At 40.9% G+C, this 20,195-nt stretch overlaps 1 protein-coding gene across 1 annotated transcript; it reads left to right on the forward strand.

Moving 5' to 3' along the window:
- Positions 1-60: 60 nt before the first annotated feature.
- Positions 61-19,245, forward strand: LOC135542606 (26S proteasome non-ATPase regulatory subunit 14). Its single transcript, XM_064969705.1, has 11 exons — positions 61-187; positions 912-961; positions 4,392-4,463; positions 4,571-4,690; positions 4,812-4,882; positions 5,111-5,261; positions 17,611-17,718; positions 17,845-17,919; positions 18,221-18,346; positions 18,887-18,949; positions 19,064-19,245. Exons 2-11 carry the CDS (start codon positions 914-916, stop codon positions 19,160-19,162), a joined length of 933 nt encoding a protein of 310 aa, XP_064825777.1. The 5' UTR covers positions 61-187; positions 912-913; the 3' UTR covers positions 19,163-19,245.
- The last annotated feature ends 950 nt before the right edge of the window (positions 19,246-20,195 follow it).

The following is a 20,195-nucleotide window of genomic DNA, read 5'->3' on the forward strand; positions in this document are numbered from 1 at the left end:
GCTTCTAGAAAGCGACCTACAGCAGAATGTTGCGGAGGGTGGAAGTGGTCATCAAGGCGCCGGAAGTACCCAATGTTCCGACGAATTTGTTTTGAATGAGGAATTCTGGCTGATTCATTGTAGCAAGCTAGACTTCAATAGTTATCACACGCGAGTATTCTTTCCAACATTTTTACAGATTGAATAGGTAAGATCGCACTCCCACAAATGTTTAGATCACTACCCTAGCAGAAAATAATCCACGCTGAAGAAGTTGCTATCTAGTTAGTTCGGGTTTTCGATTCTCGTGCAACGAAAGAGCTAAATGTCGCTAACGTTACCGCTAGCAAGCGAGCTAAGGCAGTTTATCTGGTTAACGTTAGCAAACTTAGTCAAACATGTTGGATAGTTGACAGGGACCACTGTTTATTAAGAATTTGATGTTATACCGTGTTTTAACATTTATTTGATTTGTTCTGGTGGATAACATTAACTTAGACAGCTAGATGATTAGCCAACTACCTATAATATGTAGCTAACGCTAACTGTCAACGTCGTAAGTTAGCGTCGTGACTTGACTGTCATTAACATTAAATTGTCTCATCACAAATTCTTGAATCTAGTTATATAACAGGCAGGAAAAATAACTAGATGGTACTGTCTGAAAGCAGACGTTCCAGATTAATCAGGAAAATCAGCTACCTACCTGTGAAACAGATGGGTTTGTCACAATCATATTGTCTGAGAGCTAACGTTACCTGTCAAACTATGCCATCTCATTTTATCCTGCTCTTTTTACTGCCTTTTGGTGAAATAGATTAACAACTGTTTTGTAGTGTACTATCTAACAACAATGCATATTGTTTAGAAAGTGATCAGGTTGAAGTTGATAAATAGGGTTGACATGAATTGCTGTTTTTTCCCCTCAACAGAAATGGATAGACTGCTGAGGCTTGGAGGAGGAATGCCTGGACTGGGTCAGGTGTGTTTATTATTTCAGCCATGACTTATCTCGCACCCTGTCGCTATGGAATTCCTTTAGACCTTGTCTCATTAATTCAATAATGAATCAGAGCTCTAATATACAGTGCCTTGCGAAAGTATTCGGCCCCCTTGAACTTTGCGACCTTTTGCCACATTTCAGGCTTCAAACATAAAGATATAAAACTGTATTTTTTTGTGAAGAATCAACAACAAGTGGGACACAATCATGAAGTGGAACGACATTTATTGGATATTTCAAACTTTTTTAACAAATCAAAAACTGAAATTGGGCGTGCAAAATTATTCAGCCCCCTTAAGTTAATACTTTCGAGAGACTGAAATTTTTTCCCATTCCTCCTTGCAAAACAGCTCGAGCTCAGTGAGGTTGGATGGAGAGCATTTGTGAACAGCAGTTTTCAGTTCTTTCCACAGATTCTCGATTGGATTCAGGTCTGGACTTTGACTTGGCCATTCTAAACACCTGGATATGTTTATTTTTTAACCATTCCATTGTAGATTTTGCTTTATGTTTTGGATCATTGTCTTGTTGGAAGACAAATCTCCGTCCCAGTCTCAGGTCTTTTGCAGACTCCAGGGTTTCTTCCAGAATGGTCCTGTATTTGGCTCCATCCATCTCCCCATCAATTTTAACCATCTTCCCTGTCCCTGCTGAAGAAAAGCAGGCCCAAACCATGATGCTGCCACCACCATGTTTGACAGTGGGGATGATGTGTTCAGGGTGATGAGCTGTTGCTTTTACGCCAAACATAACGTTTTGCATTGTTGCCAAATAGTTCAATTTTGGTTTCATCTGACCAGAGCACCTTCTTCCACATGTTTGGTGTGCCTCCCAGGTGGCTTGTGGCAAACTTTAAACGACACTTTTTATGATGGATATCTTTAAGAAATGGCTTTCTTCTTGCCACTCTTCCATAAAGGCCAGATTTGTGCAATATACGACTGATTGTTGTTCTATGGACAGAGTCTCCCACCTCAGCTGTAGATCTCTGCAGTTCATCCAGAGTGATCATGGGCCTCTTGGCTGCATCTCTGATCAGTCTTCTCCTTGTATGAGCTGAAAGTTTAGAGGGACGGCCAGGTCTTGGTAGATTTGCAGTGGTCTGATACTCCTTCCATTTCAATATTATCGCTTGCACAGTGCTCCTTCGAATGTTTAAAGCTTGGGAAATATTTTTGTATCCAAATCCGGCTTTAAACTTCTTCACAACAGTATCTCGGACCTGCCTGGTGTGTTCCTTGTTCTTCATGATGCTCTCTGCGCTTTTAACGGACCTCTGAGACTATCACAGTGCAGGTGCATTTATACGGAGACTTGATTACACACAGGTGGATTGTATTTATCATCATTAATCATTTAGGCCAACATTGGATCATTCAGAGATCCTCAATGAACTTCTGGAGAGAGTTTGCTGCACTGAAAGTAAAGGGGCTGAATAATTTTGCACGCCCAATTCTTCAGTTTTTGATTTGTTAAAAAAGTTTGAAATATCCAATAAATGTTGTTCCACTTCATGATTGTGTCCCACTTGTTGTTGATTCTTCACAAAAAAAATACAGTTTTATATCTTTATGTTTGAAGCCTGAAATGTGGCAAAAGGTCGCAAAGTTCAAAGGGGCCGAATACTTTCGCAAGGCACTGTAGCTCTAATATTGGGCTATATCTATCCTAGCCTCACTACAACACCTATCTTATTCCTGATCACCAAACAGGGAGTGATGCTGACTTGAGATGGGTGGAATAGGCAGAAGCGACTATAAATGAAAAGTGAGAGGCTGTAGCCAGGGTAGACCTTGTTGTTCTTATCCACAGACTGAAAAGGACCTGGCACAGCTTAGCTGTCTTAAATATTGTAAGTATGTACTATAGCCCACAAAATCATGTTAAGAGTTAGTTATAAAAATGGCCAACTTATATACATTTTTTAATTGAACCTTTATTTAACTAGGCAAGTCAGTTGAGAACAAATTCTTATTTACAATGACTGCTTACCCAGGCCAAACTTGGATGACGCTGGGCCAATTGTGCGTCGCCCTATGGGATTCGCAATCACGACCGGATGTGATGTCTGGATTCGAACCAGGGGCTGTAGTGATGCCTCTTGCACTGAGATGGAGAGCCTTAGACCACTGCGCCACTCGGGAGCCAATTGCCTCACTCAATAACCTCTCCAAAGTTGAATACTTTTCCTAGCTGTATAATATAATATAATATAGCCTATTAGCTCGACACATTATTTTTCATGTGAACTGGATAGTGAGAATAGATTGTCAAGGCATTCTGTTCAATATGTATTAACAAATTCTAAGTAGCCTAATCGAAAGTAAAGAATTATGGTGTAGGCTGACTAACCACTGCAGTGTCTCCCTTGCACTATTATCGAGCATGCTTTGCTGGAACATGTTTTTAGAGTAGTGTAGCCCTGCCCAATCAAAAGAGCCCGGGGCGCTCTTTGGTGAGAGAAATAAAAAGAGCCCACTTTGTTGTGTTCGCAGTGGCCAAGCCTTGCAAGGCGAGGCCAATGAGGAGCTTGCTCCCGACTGGCATTGAATTTGCCAATTAACACCTCCAGTAAGTGGCTGCCTTGGCACCCTATAGAGGTGTTAAAAATAGGAGGGGTGTCTTCTTTTAACCTCTTCCTCTCTGACATGCAGGGTTTCAGATCACCGTTTAAATTACAAAATTACTTTCAGGATATTGAACATACACTGAGTGTAGAAAACATTAGGAAACACATGCTCTTTCCGTGACAGACTGACCAAGTGAAAGCTATGATCCCTAATTGATGTGACTTGCTAAATCCACTTAAATCAGTGTAGATGAAGGGGATGAGACGGGTTAAAGAAGGATTTTTAAGCCTTGAGACAATTGAGACATGGATTGTGGATGTGTGCCATTGAGGGTGAATGGGCAAGACAAAAGATTTAAGTGCTTTTGAACGGGGTATGGTAGTAGGTGCCAGATACACTGGTTTCAGTGTGTCAAGAACTGCAATGCTGCTGGGTTTTTCACTGGCTAGTGGCTAGGCTAATGTCAATTTAAAGGTGGTGTTTATTGTCAACAAAATATGTTACAGGTAGACAAAACGATATGACGTAGAAGCATAAAGTAAACAGCATAGTTGGTCAATTTCCGCAACAACTAAGAGCTTTGAAGCACTAGGCTCAAGTTCCCCGTGGACGTGTGCAGACACTGAGAGAGCGAAGTCTTGCATCTCACTCATCTCAATATCTGCGGTGCCGCTCGTGGCAAAATAATTTCGCTGAGTCTCCCTTTAAACAATGATCATCAGTTTGTCAGTAATATAATACTAATATATCATAAACTGCAGTGAAGCTGTATTTTGTCATCCTTAACCAGCTCTGTGTGATAGTCAACTATAGCCTAAAAGCTGTTATTTTCCCCTCAGGGCCCACCTACAGACGCCCCCGCCGTAGACACTGCAGAGCAGGTGTACATCTCCTCACTGGCACTGCTCAAGGTAAGAAGGAAATAAACCGCAGTTGCCATTTAGAATTTATACCAACTCGTTACTTGTGTGTCCATGGCAGTCGTCTATGTCTCACCATGTATTTCCATCTCCTTCAGATGCTGAAGCACGGGCGTGCTGGTGTGCCCATGGAGGTCATGGGTTTGATGCTGGGCGAGTTTGTGGACGACTACACTGTGCGAGTGATTGACGTGTTCGCCATGCCGCAGTCAGGAACTGTACGTTTCCCCAGTCATTTCCCCTAACAGACCTCGCAGGACAATGTTGAGTAACTCTGTAGTTACGCATGTGACGTTTTCTCCACCTGTGTTTGCGTATTAGCACTTCTCTCTCCAATAGGGTGTCAGTGTGGAGGCCGTGGACCCCGTCTTCCAAGCTAAAATGTTGGATATGCTTAAGCAGACTGGCAGGTAAATGCATATGGACTTATTAATACAACATTATTAGTTAGTACGCCACTTTCCAGGACAAAGTTACACACATGCTCTACACTCCAGGATACACTTAAAAACAGAAAAATGTCATTTGTAACAATAAAACAAAAAAGAAATGTGTTAAATAGACACAAAGAAAGGCATCTGTGCAGTAATAGTGTTGAACTAAAATAGAGGTGGTTGTGTGGTGGCTCCTCCAACTAGACCAGAGATGGTGGTGGGCTGGTACCACAGTCACCCCGGGTTTGGCTGCTGGCTGTCAGGCGTTGACATCAACACCCAGCAGAGTTTCGAGGCCCTGTCGGAGAGAGCCGTGGCCGTGGTGGTGGACCCCATCCAGAGCGTCAAAGGAAAGGTACGTCCAACAACCACAGGCATGCAAACTCGTCACATTTCAACGATATTCTACGTTTTGCAAGCTGGCTGCAAAATAATGCTGTGATTATAGTTGATAAGAAGGATGTATGTTTCAATAGTGCAAATAACAACTTTGTGTGTAATAAATGTTAGCTAGCTACATTAGCATCTAAGTTGGCAAGCTAGCATTACCACACACTTGCCTCTGCTAACTTTGCGTTGCTCGGGTTTACTTCACTTTACTGTCTGTGTTTAACAACCTACTGGAACACGTATATTAAAAAATATATATTTATTTATTTATTTATTTCACCTTTTACAACTGCAAGCTGGCCAAGATGAAGCAAAGCAGTGCGACACAAACAACAACAGTTACACATGGAATAAACAAACGTACAGTCAATAACACAATAGAAAAGTCTATATACAGTGTGTGTAAATGAGGTAAGATTAGGGAGGTAAGGCAATAAATAGGCCGTAGTGGCAAATTAATTACAATTTAGCAATTAAACACTGGAGTGATGAATGTGCAAGTAGAGATGCTGGGTACAAAAAAACAATATGGGGATGAGGCAATTGGATGGGCTATTTACAGATGGGCGATGTACAGGTGCAATGATCTGTGAGCTGCTCTGACAGCTGATGCTTAAAGTTAGTGAGGGACATATGAGTCTCCAGCTTCAGTGATTTTACATTTTTTTTGCAATTCGTTCCAGTCATTGGCAGCAGAGCAGAGAAGTGGAAGGAAAGGTGGCAAAAAGATGAATTGGCTTTGGGGGTAACCAGTGAAATATACCTGCTGGAGCACGTGCTACGGGTGGGTGCTGCTTTGGTGACCAGTGAGCTGAGATAAGGCGGGGCTTTACCTAGCAAAGACTTATAGATGACCTGGAGCCAGTGGTGGGTAGTATATACAGGTCACAGTGGTGGGTAGTATATGGGGCTTTGGTGACTAAACAGATGGCACTGTGCAATTTGCTGAGTAGAGTGTTGGAGGCTATTTTGTAAATGACATAGCTGAAGTCGAGGATCAGTAGGATAGTCAGTTTGACCAGAGTATGTTTGGCAGCATGAGTGAAGGATGCTTTGTTGTGAAATTGGAAGCCGATTCTAGATTTAATTTTGGATTAGAGATACTTAATGTGAGTCTGGAAGGAGAGTTTACAGTCTAACCAGACCCTAGAATATGTGGACACCTACAAATACCTAAGTCAGAACCGTGCAGAGTAGTGATGCTGGGTGGGCGGGCAGGTGTGGGCAGCCAGGTTGAGGAGCATGCGTTTAGTTTTACTTGCATTCAAGAGCAGTTGGAGGCCATGGAAGGAGAGTTGTATGGCATTGAAACACGTCTGGAGTTTAGTTAAGTGTCCAAAGAAGGGCCAGAAGTATACAGAATGGTGTCGTCTGTGTAAAGGTAGGTGGATCAGAGAATCACCAAGTAGCAAGAGCGACATCATTGATGTATTCAGAGAAAAGAGTCGGCTTGAGAATTGAACCCTGTGGCGCCCCCATAGAGACTGCAAGAGGTCCGGACAACAAACCCTCCGATTTGACACACTGAACTCTGTCTCAGAAGAAGTTGGTGAACCAGGCGAGGCAGTCATTTGAGAAACCATGGCTGTTGAGTCTGCCCATAAGAATGTGGTGATTTGACAGAGTCGAAAGCCTAGGCCAGGTGGATGAATACGGCTGCACAGTAATGTCTCTTATCGATGGCGGTTATGATATTGTTTAGTACCTTGAGCGTGGCTGAGGTGCACCCATGACCAGCTCGGAAACCAGATTGCATAGCGGAGAAGGTACGGTGGGATTCGAAATGGGTGGTGATCTGTTTGTTTACTTGGTTTTCGAAGGCCTGAGAAAGGCAGGGTAGGATCGATAGATATAGGTCTGTAACAGTTTGGGTCTAGAGTGTCTGTCTCACCCTTTTTGAAGAGGGGGGATGACTGCAGCAGCTTTCCAATCTTTTGGGATCTCAGACGACTCGAGGTTGAACAGGTTAGTAATAGGGGTTGCAACAATTGCGGCGGATCATTTTAGAGAGGGTCCAGATTGGTTAAATAAATAAATAATTCAAATCTGAATCAAAAGTCTATTTTTTTCTGGTGATCCTTAAATTGGAACTGACAGCGTTTTAGCAACATGAAGTCTTACTAAAATCTGATCATATACACCCCCAGGAAGAATATAAAACCATTGTTTTACATTTTCTGACAAGCGAGCGCTTAGATATGGTTGTTTTCATAAATTCATGCGAATGACGTATAGTCATGTATGGCATTTGTGAGAAGTGGGAAAGCGGCCGAGCGTTTGGATAATTATTAGACGCTGCAGTAAATAAAACCTTAAGTCTTCGCAGACCAGTGCGCCGTAGACAATCAAAGTTACAGTAGGCCTATATGCAAATAAGCCATTTGCCACGCCATCCGTCATTCAATTTGAACTAGACTGTGTTTTTACAGGCAGTAGCAACAGCTTGACTTTATATCATTAGAACGCAATTGCTAAAAGCCATAAAATACACCTGAATGGATTTCTGCAAATGCCACAGGAGTCCTCTTACATTTGGGAACTTCAGTCCTACTGATCAAACAACCATGAAAAGGTAGGCTCTCACTCAGTTGCCTATGCACAGCAACAACAATAAGATTAACAACTAGCTAGCCAGAATGTGATGAGTTAAAATCTAACGAGGGAACATTTAGAGAAACCTTCTAAAACTTTTTCAGCTAGGTGGCCGTCTCAATTGCACTGATAAATTATGGGGAATATTAGCCTGCTCATCCTTCTGCTACTTGCCTGCCAATGCATGCTTGTCCCAACTCACGTTTTGACAACTGAATGGGGACTTGCCTGCCTCCCAATTTGATCAATGCCAAATGTATACAAATGGAACTAAGCGATATGCTAACTGTGGATGTTGTTCAAATTCATCATAGCTAGATAGCAAAGCAATTCACATTTCTTGCTGACTGCAGTAATGTCTACAGAGCTGTTGCCAGATAATTTAATTTCTCTACCATAAGCCGCCTCCAACTAATTTGGTAGTATGTCCAATCAGTCTTACAACCGCAGACCACGGGTATGGTGTTGTGGGCGAGCGGTTTGCTGATCTCAACGTTGTGAACACAGTGGCCCATTAGACCCTAATCTAGGGATGTCACATGACTGAGAATACAGATATGCATCTGGTCACAGATACGGTTTTTAAAAAATGTAAGGGTGTTGATCAGAAGACAGTCAGTATCTGGTGTGACCACCATTTGCTTCATGCAGCCCAACACATCTCGGCACGTAAAGTTGATCAGGCTGTTGATTGTGGCCTGTGGAATGTTGGCGGGAACTGGAACACGCTGTCGTACACGTTAATCCAGAGCATCCTAAACATACTCATTGGGTGACATGACTTGTGAGTATTCAGACCATGGAAGAACTGGAACATTTTCAGCTTCCAGGAATTGTGTATTATTATTCTGAAACATGATGTGATGGTGGCAGATGAATGGCGCGACAGTATAGTTTGATTGTATTGACATTCCCAGCCTTAGTTACAGTCATCAGTTTTTGTTGAAAATATTCAGTCATTGAAAATGAAACGGTGCACCCCAAATGGGTGGAGGTAGCAAACGATGTAACCAGGCCAGCTTAAAAAATATATTAAAAAAATTAAGGGGTGGATCAGCTTAATATTGCAGAAAGAATGTTGCTTCCATCAATGTAATTGTCTGCATCATTTCCAATCCCCCATATATTTTTGGGATATATATATATATCCATACACGCATGCATACATATATACACATACCTATATAGACATATACTTTTTTTTAAAGAATATACCTTTTATTATTATTTCCCGCAAACCCTGCCGATCCCCCAATTGGAGTAAATTAATAAACACTTCGGCGTTTACCTTCAATGTATACATCTTATACACATTTTACAGACAGTCTACCTTACAATAGTTCTTTTTTGTTTGTTTTTAGTCCTTCCTGTATTTCTGATGTCCATCCAGTTTGATTTCTATCTATTCTATTTGTAACTATTTGAGCTATTTCACAAAAGTTCTGAACCTATATACATTTTACAGACCCCGTTTGTTTTACATTGTTTATCTTGTTATTAGTCCCCCCCCCCCCCATCTCTCTCTCAACACCACCCACTTCGGATCTCGACCCGTCATATATTTTTCAACTGTGCTGTGATGCCTCACAAAATAATTCAACCTTTCTATTCTCATAGCTTCCACAGATTGTAAACCAAAAATAATTATGATATTATTGATTGACGAGGCCAATGTTGCAATTCTTCAGCCATTCCTGGACCAGTGAACAAAAACTAGCTACACATGGACAATACCAAAATAAATGATCTAATGACTCTGCCTCCTCACAGCAGAATCTGCAGAGCTGAGAAGATTGTATCCCCCATATATATAACATTCTATTAGTTGCAAGAATTTTGTATAGTAATTTAAATGGAAAAATTCAAAGGTTTGAATCCAGCGTTGTTTTGCGTATCAATTCATAAACCATGTGCCATGGAATGGGTACATCAAATCTCTTCCCAACTATTTTGCAATTTATATGGCACAGCTGTCAATTTTTTGGTCCTTAAATGAAATTGGTATATGTTTTTATTTAGAAGAAAAAGAAACGTACACCTATTAAGACGAGGTGCTGGCTAGCGGAGTAGAAACTTGAAAATGAAAGACCCGCACACTCTAGGAGCTCAGATGCAAAAATTTAATACCAACGTTTCGACAGCCAAGCTGTCTTCATCAGGGTATAATCACAAACACTGCGGGATGACTTGTTTATATAGTGTCAAAAGACACAGGTGTCTAATCATGGCCAAGAGTGGCCTAATATAATTGGTTAATAATCAAATATTAAAATGTCATACAAAGAACAGCATACAAACAACAAATGGATAGCATACGATCATAGATTAATTTAAACATCATAAGTTTACAAACAATTATAATGGCAAAGTCACAATAATCACAAGAATGGCTTCAGATCAAAGTCTACGTTGAAACTGAAGGGAGCACGGGTCTTTAAATTAAAGATCCAGGCAGCCTCTCGTTTTAACAAATTATCAAGGTCACCCCCTCTCCTAGGGAAGGTGACATGTTTGATGCCAATGTAACGCAGAGACGAAATCGAGTGGCCTGCCTCCAAGAAGTGGGCCGCAACTGGATAAGTAAGTTTTTACACCTAATGGTGCTACGATGCTCTGAGATACGTACTTTTAATTCGCGCTTTGTTTTACCTACATCATTTTTACCACAAGCACAAGTTATAAGATAAATAACTGCCTTAGTGGAGCACGTAATAACACCTTTTATTGGGATCGATTTCCCTGTTTGTGGGTGTTTGAAGGATCTACATTTATAAGTGTCATTGCATTGAGCACAGCCATTACATTTGTAATTTCCATCCAGTAGGGGAGCAAATAGACATTGTTGAGGAATATCTTGGTGGTAAATCAGAGTGTACCAATTGGTCTCTGAGATTTGTTTTTATTTATCACACTTTTCTTTAACCATTTATGTTCTTTAATACAGGGCCGACATACAAGTTCCTTACTTTTTTCCCTTTCTACTTGTAATTTTGGGTAGACCAGACATTTCCATATGTCTGTGTTAGCTGCATGTGTGACATAACTCCACCAGTCCTATTTATGATATCATTCACTAAAATGATACCTTTTTTAAACATTTCTTCGAAAAATCGTTTTTTTTTTGTTTTTTTTTATCAATTATTATATTTGAATTTAACCACAATATTTGTTGTATTATTTGTTCTGTCTTTTCAGGTGGATTAAACTGAAATTGCAACCAACTTTAAGGCTTGTTTAAAAAACAAAGATATTTTGGAGATTATATCCTTTTCAAACAACCGAAAGTGAGCAGGTGTAATCTGAATAAAGAGGAAAAGGCCCTTCTTGAACATAGGATGAGACATTCTTACCAATTTACTAGAGAACCAGTTTGGATTTAAGTATAACTTTTGTATGACTGATGCCTTTAGTGAGAGGTCTAATGCTTTAATATTTAATCATTTCTGCCCTCCAAATTCATATTTGTTTATTAAATAGGCCCTTTTAATTTTATCTGGCTTGCCATTCCAAATAAAATTGAATATTTTTTGTCCATATAATTTAAAAAGCAGGTCACCTAGGTGTAGGCAAAACCATAAGTAAATAGGTAAATTGTGATATGACTAAAGAGTTAATCAGGGTGATTTTCCCACATTTAGACAGGTATTTTCCTTTCCATGGTAACAAGATCTTATCTATTTTTGCTAACTTTCTATAAAAATGTATTGGAGTGAGATCATTTCTTTCTTTTTGGATTTGCATACCGAGTATGTCCGCATCTCCGTCAGACCATTTAATTAGTAAACTACATGGTAATGTAAAATGTACATTTTTTTTGGTGATCCAATGCGTAGTACACTTATCATAATTTGGTTTTATTCCAGAGAGGATAGAAAAAGTATCTAGATCCTCTGAGGCTGTGGAGAGATTCTAATTGTGGTTTTAAAAGAAAACATGAATCATCAGTATACAATGACACCTTCGTTTAAGCCATGGATTTCTAATCCCTTAATATTATTGTTTGATCTAATCTTAACAGCTAACATTTCGATGGCAATAATAAATAGATATGCTGATAGTGGACAACCTTGTTTTACTCCTCTAGATAGTTTAAAACTTTCTGAGATGTAGCCATTTACTATTTTACACATAGGGTTACTATACATACCTTTTTAACCCATTTTATAAGAGATTCCCCAAAATTGAAATATTCTAGGCATTTATATATAAACTCCAGCTGTACTTTATCAAAAGCCTTTTCAAAATCAGCTATGAAAACCAGGCCTGGTGTCCCCGATATTTCATAGTATTCTATTGTTTCCCATACTTGTCTTATACACTGCTCAAAAAAATATAGGGAACACTAAAATAACACATCCTAGATCTGAATGAATGAAATATTCTTATTAAATACTTTTTTCTTTACATAGTTGAATGTGCTGACGGCAACAATCACACAAAAATGATCAATGGAAATCAAATTTATCAACCCATGGAGGTCTGGATTTGGAGTCACACTCAAAATTAAAGTGGAAAACCACACTACAGGCTGATCCAACTTTCATGTAATGTCCTTAAAACAAGTCAAAATGAGGCTCAGTAGTGTGTGTGTGTGTGTGTGGCCTCCACGTGCCTGTATGACCTCCCTGCAACGCCTGGGCATGCTCCTGATGAGGTGGCGGATGGTCTCCTGAGGGATCTCCTCCCAGACCTGGACTAAAGCATCTGCCAACACCTGGACAGTCTGTGGTGCAACGTGGCGTTGGTGGATGGAGCGAGACATGATGTCCCAGATGTGCTCAATTGGATTCAGGTCTGGGGAACGGGTGGGCCAGTCCATAGCATCAATGCCTTCCTCTTGCAGGAACTGCTGACACACTCCAGACAAATGAGGTCGAGCATTGTCTTGCATTAGGAGGAACCCAGGGCCAACCGCACTAGCATATGGTCTCGCAAGGGGTCTGAGGATCTCATCTCGGTACCTAATGGCAGTCAAGCTACCTCTGGCAAGCACATGGAGGGCTGTGCGGCTCCCCAAAGAAATGCCACCCCACACCATGACTGACCCACCGCCAAACCGGTCATGCTGGAGGATGTTGCAGGCAGCAGAACGTTCTCCACGGCGTCTGCAGACTCTGTCACATCTGTCACATGTGCTCAGTGTAAACCTGCTTTCATCTGTGAAGAGCACAGGGCGCCAGTGGCGAATTTGCCAATCTTGGTGTTCTCTGACAAATGCCAAACGTCCTGCACGGTGTTGGGCTGTAAGCACAACCCCCACCTGTGGACGTCAGGCCCTCATACCACCCTCATGGAGTCTGTTTCTGACCGTTTGAGCAGACACATGCACATTTGTGGCCTGCTGGAGGTCATTTTGCAGGGCTCTGGCAGTGCTCCTCCTGCTCCTCCTTGCACAAAGGCGGAGGTAGCGGTCCTCCTCCACGTCTCCTAATGTGCTGGCCTGTCTCCTGGTAGCGCCTCCATGCTCTGGAAACTACGCTGACAGACACAGCAAACCTTCTTGCCACAGCTCGCATTGATGTACCATCCTGGATGAGCTGCACTACCTGAGCCACTTGTGTGGGTTGTAGACTCCGTCTCATGCTACCACTAGAGTGAAAGCACTGCCAGCTTTCAAAAGTGACCAAACATCAGCCAGGAAGCATAGGAACTGAGAAGTGGTCTGTGGTCACCACCTGCAGAACCACTCCTTTATTGGGGGTGTCTTGCTAATTGCCTATAATTTCCACCCACCTGTTGTCTTTCATTTGCACAACAGCATGTGACATTTATTGTCAATCAGTGTTGCTTCCGAAGTGGACAGTTTGATTTCACAGAAGTGTGATTGACTTGGAGTTACATTGTGTTGATTAAGTGTTCCCTTTATTTTTTTGAGCAGTGTATTATCCATGTAAAAAAAACTGTGATTAGGATGAATAATATCTGACAATACTTTTTTAAATTCTATGCGTCAAGCATTTTGCTAGGATTTTTGCATCACAACACTGAAGTGTAAGAGGTCTCCAATTTCTTAAATGGACTGGATCTTTATATATACCACTTGGGTTCTGTTTCAGTAATGATGATATCAGACCTTCTGGTTGCGTGTCTGATAATCTACCATTTATATAGGAGTGGTTAAAACATGCAAATAATGGTCCTCTGAGTATATAAAAAAAGTTTTGTACACTTCCACTGGTATGCCATTAAGCCCTAGAGTTTTCCCGTCCTTAAAGGCCCCAATTGCATCAAGCAGTTCCTCCTCTGTAATTTGACCTTCACGAGTCTTTCTGTACAGATGTTAATTTTACATTATTATTAGGAATAAAATCCATACAATTAGTTTCAGTTAGTGGAGATGGAGGAGCCTGAACCGAAAACATATTCGTAAAGTACTTTACTTCCTCTTTCATAATATAATTTGGTGAATCATGCGTGACTTCATCATTTGAAACAAGTTTTAATGCATTTTTTTTGGTAGCATTTCTATATTGAAGATTGAAAAATAATTTGGTGCGTTTTTTTTGTTTTTTTATAATATATTACACTGGATCTTTCTTGAATAAGTTCCTCCATTTCTTTTTCCTCTAACTTATTCGGTGCCTCTATGGTACCGTTTTTATTGCTATCTAACTGTACTGTTAGTCCTTCAATTTTCTTTGTTAATATGGACTCTTTTGATCTAAATTGCTTTTGTTTTATAGATGAGTACTGAATTGCATGACCTCTAAAGGCTCACTTAAGTGTCCCATACAGTAAGGGGACCTGCTGTACCTATGTTATGTCTGAAAAAGTCAGTTATAAATTATTCTGTCCTAGTTCTAAACAATTTATCATCTGAAAGGCTTTAATTAAATATGCCAATAATGTGATGATCCGACCTCATTCTGTCCCCTATCAACACTTTTAAAGACTTTTGGTGCCAGAGAGAATGGCATAAGAAAGTCAAGACGACTAGCTTGATTAAGCCTCTGCCATGTATATCTCACTAGATCAGGGTATTTAAGTCTCCATATATCCACTAATTCCAATATGTCCATGGCATTCATGATTTCCTTAAGTGCCTGAGGGTGATAGTTTGTAGTGTGATTTCATTTCTGGTCCAAGGAGGTATTTAAGACCGTATTAAAATCTCCCACCATAATAATAGAGTCTAGAGTTGATAAATTCTTATATTTTCAAAGAAGCTTGGATCATCATTATTCGGACCATATAGGCTAATAAGCCATATCTGTTTATTGTCCAGTAACATATTTAAAATAATCCATCTACCTTGATAATCTGTTTGGACAGATTACCCAGGCCAGCTTTGATTTACAACCTGCTAGCAATATTTTTTGGACGACCAAGAAATGTATTGGTGAATAAAAATCATCCATTGAACTGCATCCATCTATTCTGCCAATAATGCCTTACTGTATGCCATGGAATTCTGAGTCCACTATAACCTATTTTTAAAACCTCTTATAAAGTTGCTTTTGAAGCATAAAATGGGAATTTTATATTTTTCATATTATGGTTGTCTGTTTGTTTCATATCTGCAAAGTAGTTCAAACACTGTCAGTTTCACTTTAAATTTTGTTTGGTGCCTAACATTTGGTGTGTGTGTGTGTGAGAGAGAGAGAGAGAAGGTGTGAGTGTAGGCTGTGTGTAAAGTTGTCTGAAGAGTTGGCTAAAGATGGTTTCATCTCGGCCTAGAGTGTTTTCCCCTTACTGCCACAATGGAAATAAATGCAGATCATTATGCAGTTGTAATCCTTACTGCATTCCTACTGCCCGATCACAGGTAGGCCTTTGGGTATGAACAAATCAGCTATTCTCTGCAGTAGCCTTTTCTCTCATACAGTAATAAAGTGTGAAGCGAAAATCAATGTGTTGTATTTAGTAGAGTGAAGTATTGAGTAGAGGTGCGGCACAATCTGATAGTCACACGTATAGAAAATGGGAACAGATTTCTTTTCACGTGTTTCTGCGCAAAAAAAGATTTCTCACCTTTTTTGGGCCTTCATAAGTTTGCTTCCCTGAACCACCATGATTTATTCAGCAATGTTCTAATTTAATTTGTATGCAAATTGTGTGACAGGTTGACTTTCTCGTGGCTGCAAAACTTCAATCAATCCAATAATAAAATCAAGTGATTGATTGGGTGGAAACTCAAATCGTTAGAGATTTTAGCTAACAGCGTTCTGCCCGTGTAGCCATCTAAGGTTGTTTACTCTTACATCTCCTGGGATTGAGATGTCTTCATCTAGAACTGATCATACACCCATCTCCACCACCCTCCTTTCCTTGTTATGTTTCTTTCTCTCTCTTCCACCCTCACGGGCCCCATATGGCACTTCCTCCATCTCCTCCTGCCTCTGTGCTCCGGGGAGCTGTCTATTATCACCTCCACGGAGCTGTCTGTGGGTGTGAGAGCCAATTCCATCTCAATGTGTTATCTCCGCTCAGAGGAGAGTGCACCACTAGAAATGAAAGTTAGCTCTCCAATGTTTTACATTAGAAATGGTTTCTAAGCACAGCCAATCTCATAAAGATATTTAATGAGATTGCTATTAGGAGTAGTGTGTTGACCGAGGGGATGGTTTAAAACCTTTTTAGTCTTAATAATATTTTGCCACCCAAGCGTGAGAGAGGGAGAATATTAAAATATATACATTACATTTTTACAAACCTACAAATACCAGGACACATTTGCTAATCCTCGTTTTGAAATATTTGTGTTTTTAGCAGGTTTCACGCCTCTGCTTTAGAGGAAAGGGTGTCTCCCGGCCAAGTCTTGCTGGTGTAGCCTACTCTTGATATGCTCAGAACATGGCAGTGTCCTGCTTCCCTGTCATGTTCACCGTCTCTCGTCACTCTGTCTGCCACTCGGAATATTGTTGTACACAATACATTTCGGTCCATTGAATGAGCAGCCAATATAACCACATAGATGGAACATAACAATAATGCCAATCGTTTCACGGCGCTCAGGCACCTTTCCTTCGTGTGACACGATAACCTATAGGGTTAATTTGGAGCGATGCAGGTAATAAAAGTTGAGTACTTAATCTTTGGCTAATGCAGCCAAGACCAGTGAGAGAAAAGAGCGAAATGTGTTTTAATACACTAATTTCCTATGCTTTGTAGTAAAACCGATTTCACAGTGATTTATGGACGCAGGTCTCAGGGTGACATTTACTAAACAAGGCATGAGTAAATCAGGACCGCCATAAACCCATCATCCTCATGTTTTAACATGAATGTAACCATGAGCTACTCATCTGTCATGCTTTCACACATAACTGCAGTTGGCAGAGCCTCTCATAGCATGGTGGCAAATCTTTGCCTTGCTGTGACTATGCAATGTCTACTCACCTGGAAGGATGCAACTTAGGGCCTAGTAATAGGATGTGACTAGGGATATGTACGGCACTCAGGCAGAGCCGTGGTTTTGGTGTCGTTTACACACATCTGGAGTGACAGCCTGGTTACAGCACTTAGTGAACATCAGATCAGGGACGGTACCATCTCTCTCTGTCCCCGGTCATCTACTCTCTCTTTCACAGTATTCTCACACACTAACGTTACCCTCCATGGCTAAGATCCAAAGCACAGTGTTGTACTTACTTGGCATTCTTTCAATTTCTTTGGTTATTTATTTTTCTGCTCAGGAATTGAATTGAAATGGAATTGACACGGACACCGTTCCTCTACTCTCTGTGAGATAACACGTGGTTCCTTTTTGTTATTTCGGGCAGGTTGTTATCGATGCGTTCCGGCTGATCAATGCCAACATGATGGTTCTGGGACACGAGCCCAGGCAAACCACCTCCAACCTGGGGCATCTGAACAAGCCCTCCATCCAGGTAAGACCATGGAGCCGTTGACCAGCACGCCTCTGACCAGCACGCATCTGAACACCTCTGTTTTTATCATGCACGTGAATGTAGAGTTTCTGTTCTTATTTCAATCATCTGTTGTCCTCCTCCAAGGCTCTGATCCATGGACTGAACAGGCATTACTACTCCATCACCATCAACTACAGGAAAAATGAACTCGAGCAAAAGGTGTGAAGAGTTTCTGAAAATCTACTATACATGTCAAAATGACATATTTTTTAAGGGAAGTATAGAATATCAGAAAAAGATGAGGACTGTTGACTCGTAGTTGAATGAGTTAGTTATAATTACACCGCTGAGAGTGACATTTCATAATATGCCTACCGTATGTACTCCTGCCTGAATGACAGGTGATGTCATCTTCTGTGCGACCGTTAAACATATGTACACGGTGCCTCTATCCTCTCTTGGTTGCATGTGCCACATTAACATATGATCCTTGAGTGACTTTTGATCCTTGACCTCCCAGATGCTGTTGAACCTGCACAAGAAGAGCTGGATGGAGGGCCTGACCCTGCAGGACTACAGCGAGCACTGCAAGCTCAACGAGAACATCGTCAAGGAGATGCTGGAGCTGGCCAAGAACTACAACAAGGTGAGCAAGCAGGGGAAAGTGGGAGGGCCTGGAAGTATTTTGAGATCAGGGGTCTGCGTGGGCAAACTGCATGAGTTCTCCCAGGTGGTGTTCATTAGTATTCAAATAGAATAAAATGGACTGAAACAGGGAGGGTCTACCTGGACTTGTCCAATCAGAAACACTCCTTTTCAAGAAATAGGCATGGTGTATGGGGGTGTAGTGAGATACCTGATGGGTTGGACGATTCCATTCTCATCTCTCGTCTTGAAAAAGCGTAAACTAAAAACGTGGAAATCAATCAATGCACCATCAATAACACAAAGGAAAATTGAATGATTTATTATTTAAATATTGAAAGTGAGCGGTCTGGCCAGGTGTGATGCAACTGATGTTTGTATGATTGTATGTTCTGTGTTTCTTATAAGGTCAAATCAAATAAAACACACTTTTTCATATTCTGTTGCAAAATGTTTTTTTCCTTACATGCCATAATGAACAAGACCCAGCTTTAAATGTTAATGTCTGAGTGAGAATCAATGTCCCCATGTTCTACCCCAGGCGGTCGAAGAAGAGGATAAGATGACCCCTGAGCAGCTGGCCATCAAGAACGTCGGAAAGCAGGTATCCGTCCTCGCTGTAACCTGAATACAACATCTGTTTTGCGATCATCATAAATGCCCATGGAAAATCTTTGCAATGACCTTCCTTAACCTGTTAACTGCGTTCTTCTCGCAGGATCCCAAGAGGCACCTGGAGGAGCACGTCGACGTCCTGATGACGTCCAATATTGTTCAGTGCCTAGCCGCCATGTTGGATACTGTGGTCTTTCAGTGAAGCCTCCCCTCCCCCAGCATTTAACTGTTCATATTCTAACTCTTTGTTTTTGTTTTATAAAAAATAAATGTGTATGAAAGGTGGACCGTGGACTTGTATCTATAATATATAGAACAGCAGCGTGGGTGATGTGTTGCGGTTCGACTGGTTGTTCTCAGATGGGTCTGAGAGAGAGTTTTGGTCCGTATATACAGAATGGCTGCATCTGAAATGGCACACTAATCCTTATGAAGTTCCCTGGGTTCTAGTCAAATATATTGCGTGTGCAGTTGAAGTCGGAAGTTTACATACACTGAGGTTGGAGTCATTAAAACCTGTTTTTCAACCACTCCATAATTTTTCCAACAATTCTTTACAGATTATTTCACTTACCATTCACTGTATCACATTTCCAGTGGTCAGAAGTTTACATACACTTAAGTTTACTGTGTCTTTAAACAGCTTGGAAAACTCTTTCCTCGACATCGTGGGGAAATCAGCCAAGACTTCAAAAAAATATTGTAGACCTCCACAAGTCTGATTCATCCTTGGGAGCAGTTTGCCTGAAGGCACCACAAATGCCTGAAGGTACCACATTCATCTGTACAAACAACAGTATGCAAGTATAAACACCATGGGACCACGCAGCCGTCATACCGCTCAAGATGGAGATGCATTCTGTCTCCTAGAGATGAACATACTTTGGAACTGAAAAAGTGTGCGAGCTACCAAATACTAATTGAGTGTATGTAAACTTCTGACCCACTGGGAATGTGATGAAAGAAATAAAAGAAAATAAATCATTCTCTACTATTATTCTGACATTTCACATTAAAATAAAGTGGTGATCTTAACTGACCTAAGACAGGGAATTTTTACTAGGATTAAATGTCAGGAATTGTGAAAAACTGAGTTTAAATGTAATTGGTTGAGGTATGTAAACTTCCGACTTCAACTGTATATAGTGACTAGGGTACCACTTCCGACACACCCTGTGAATCTTGCCTAGCTGCCAGCTGTCACTAGCTGCCATTTTTCAATTAGTTATGCCATA

Source organism: Oncorhynchus masou, chromosome 6 (assembly GCF_036934945.1).
Source record: "Oncorhynchus masou masou isolate Uvic2021 chromosome 6, UVic_Omas_1.1, whole genome shotgun sequence".
In the NCBI taxonomy this organism is placed as follows: domain Eukaryota; kingdom Metazoa; phylum Chordata; class Actinopteri; order Salmoniformes; family Salmonidae; genus Oncorhynchus; species Oncorhynchus masou.

Bases quoted from the DNA above. Each gene is read 5' to 3' on its own strand.
- LOC135542606 (XM_064969705.1), top strand. From the start codon at position 914: ATGGATAGACTGCTGAGGCTTGGAGGAGGAATGCCTGGACTGGGTCAG. The intron at 4,464-4,570 runs GTAAGAAGGAAA...CATCTCCTTCAG, and splicing joins CCTCACTGGCACTGCTCAAG to ATGCTGAAGCACGGGCGTGC. The intron at 18,950-19,063 runs GTATCCGTCCTC...TTCTTCTCGCAG, and splicing joins TCAAGAACGTCGGAAAGCAG to GATCCCAAGAGGCACCTGGA.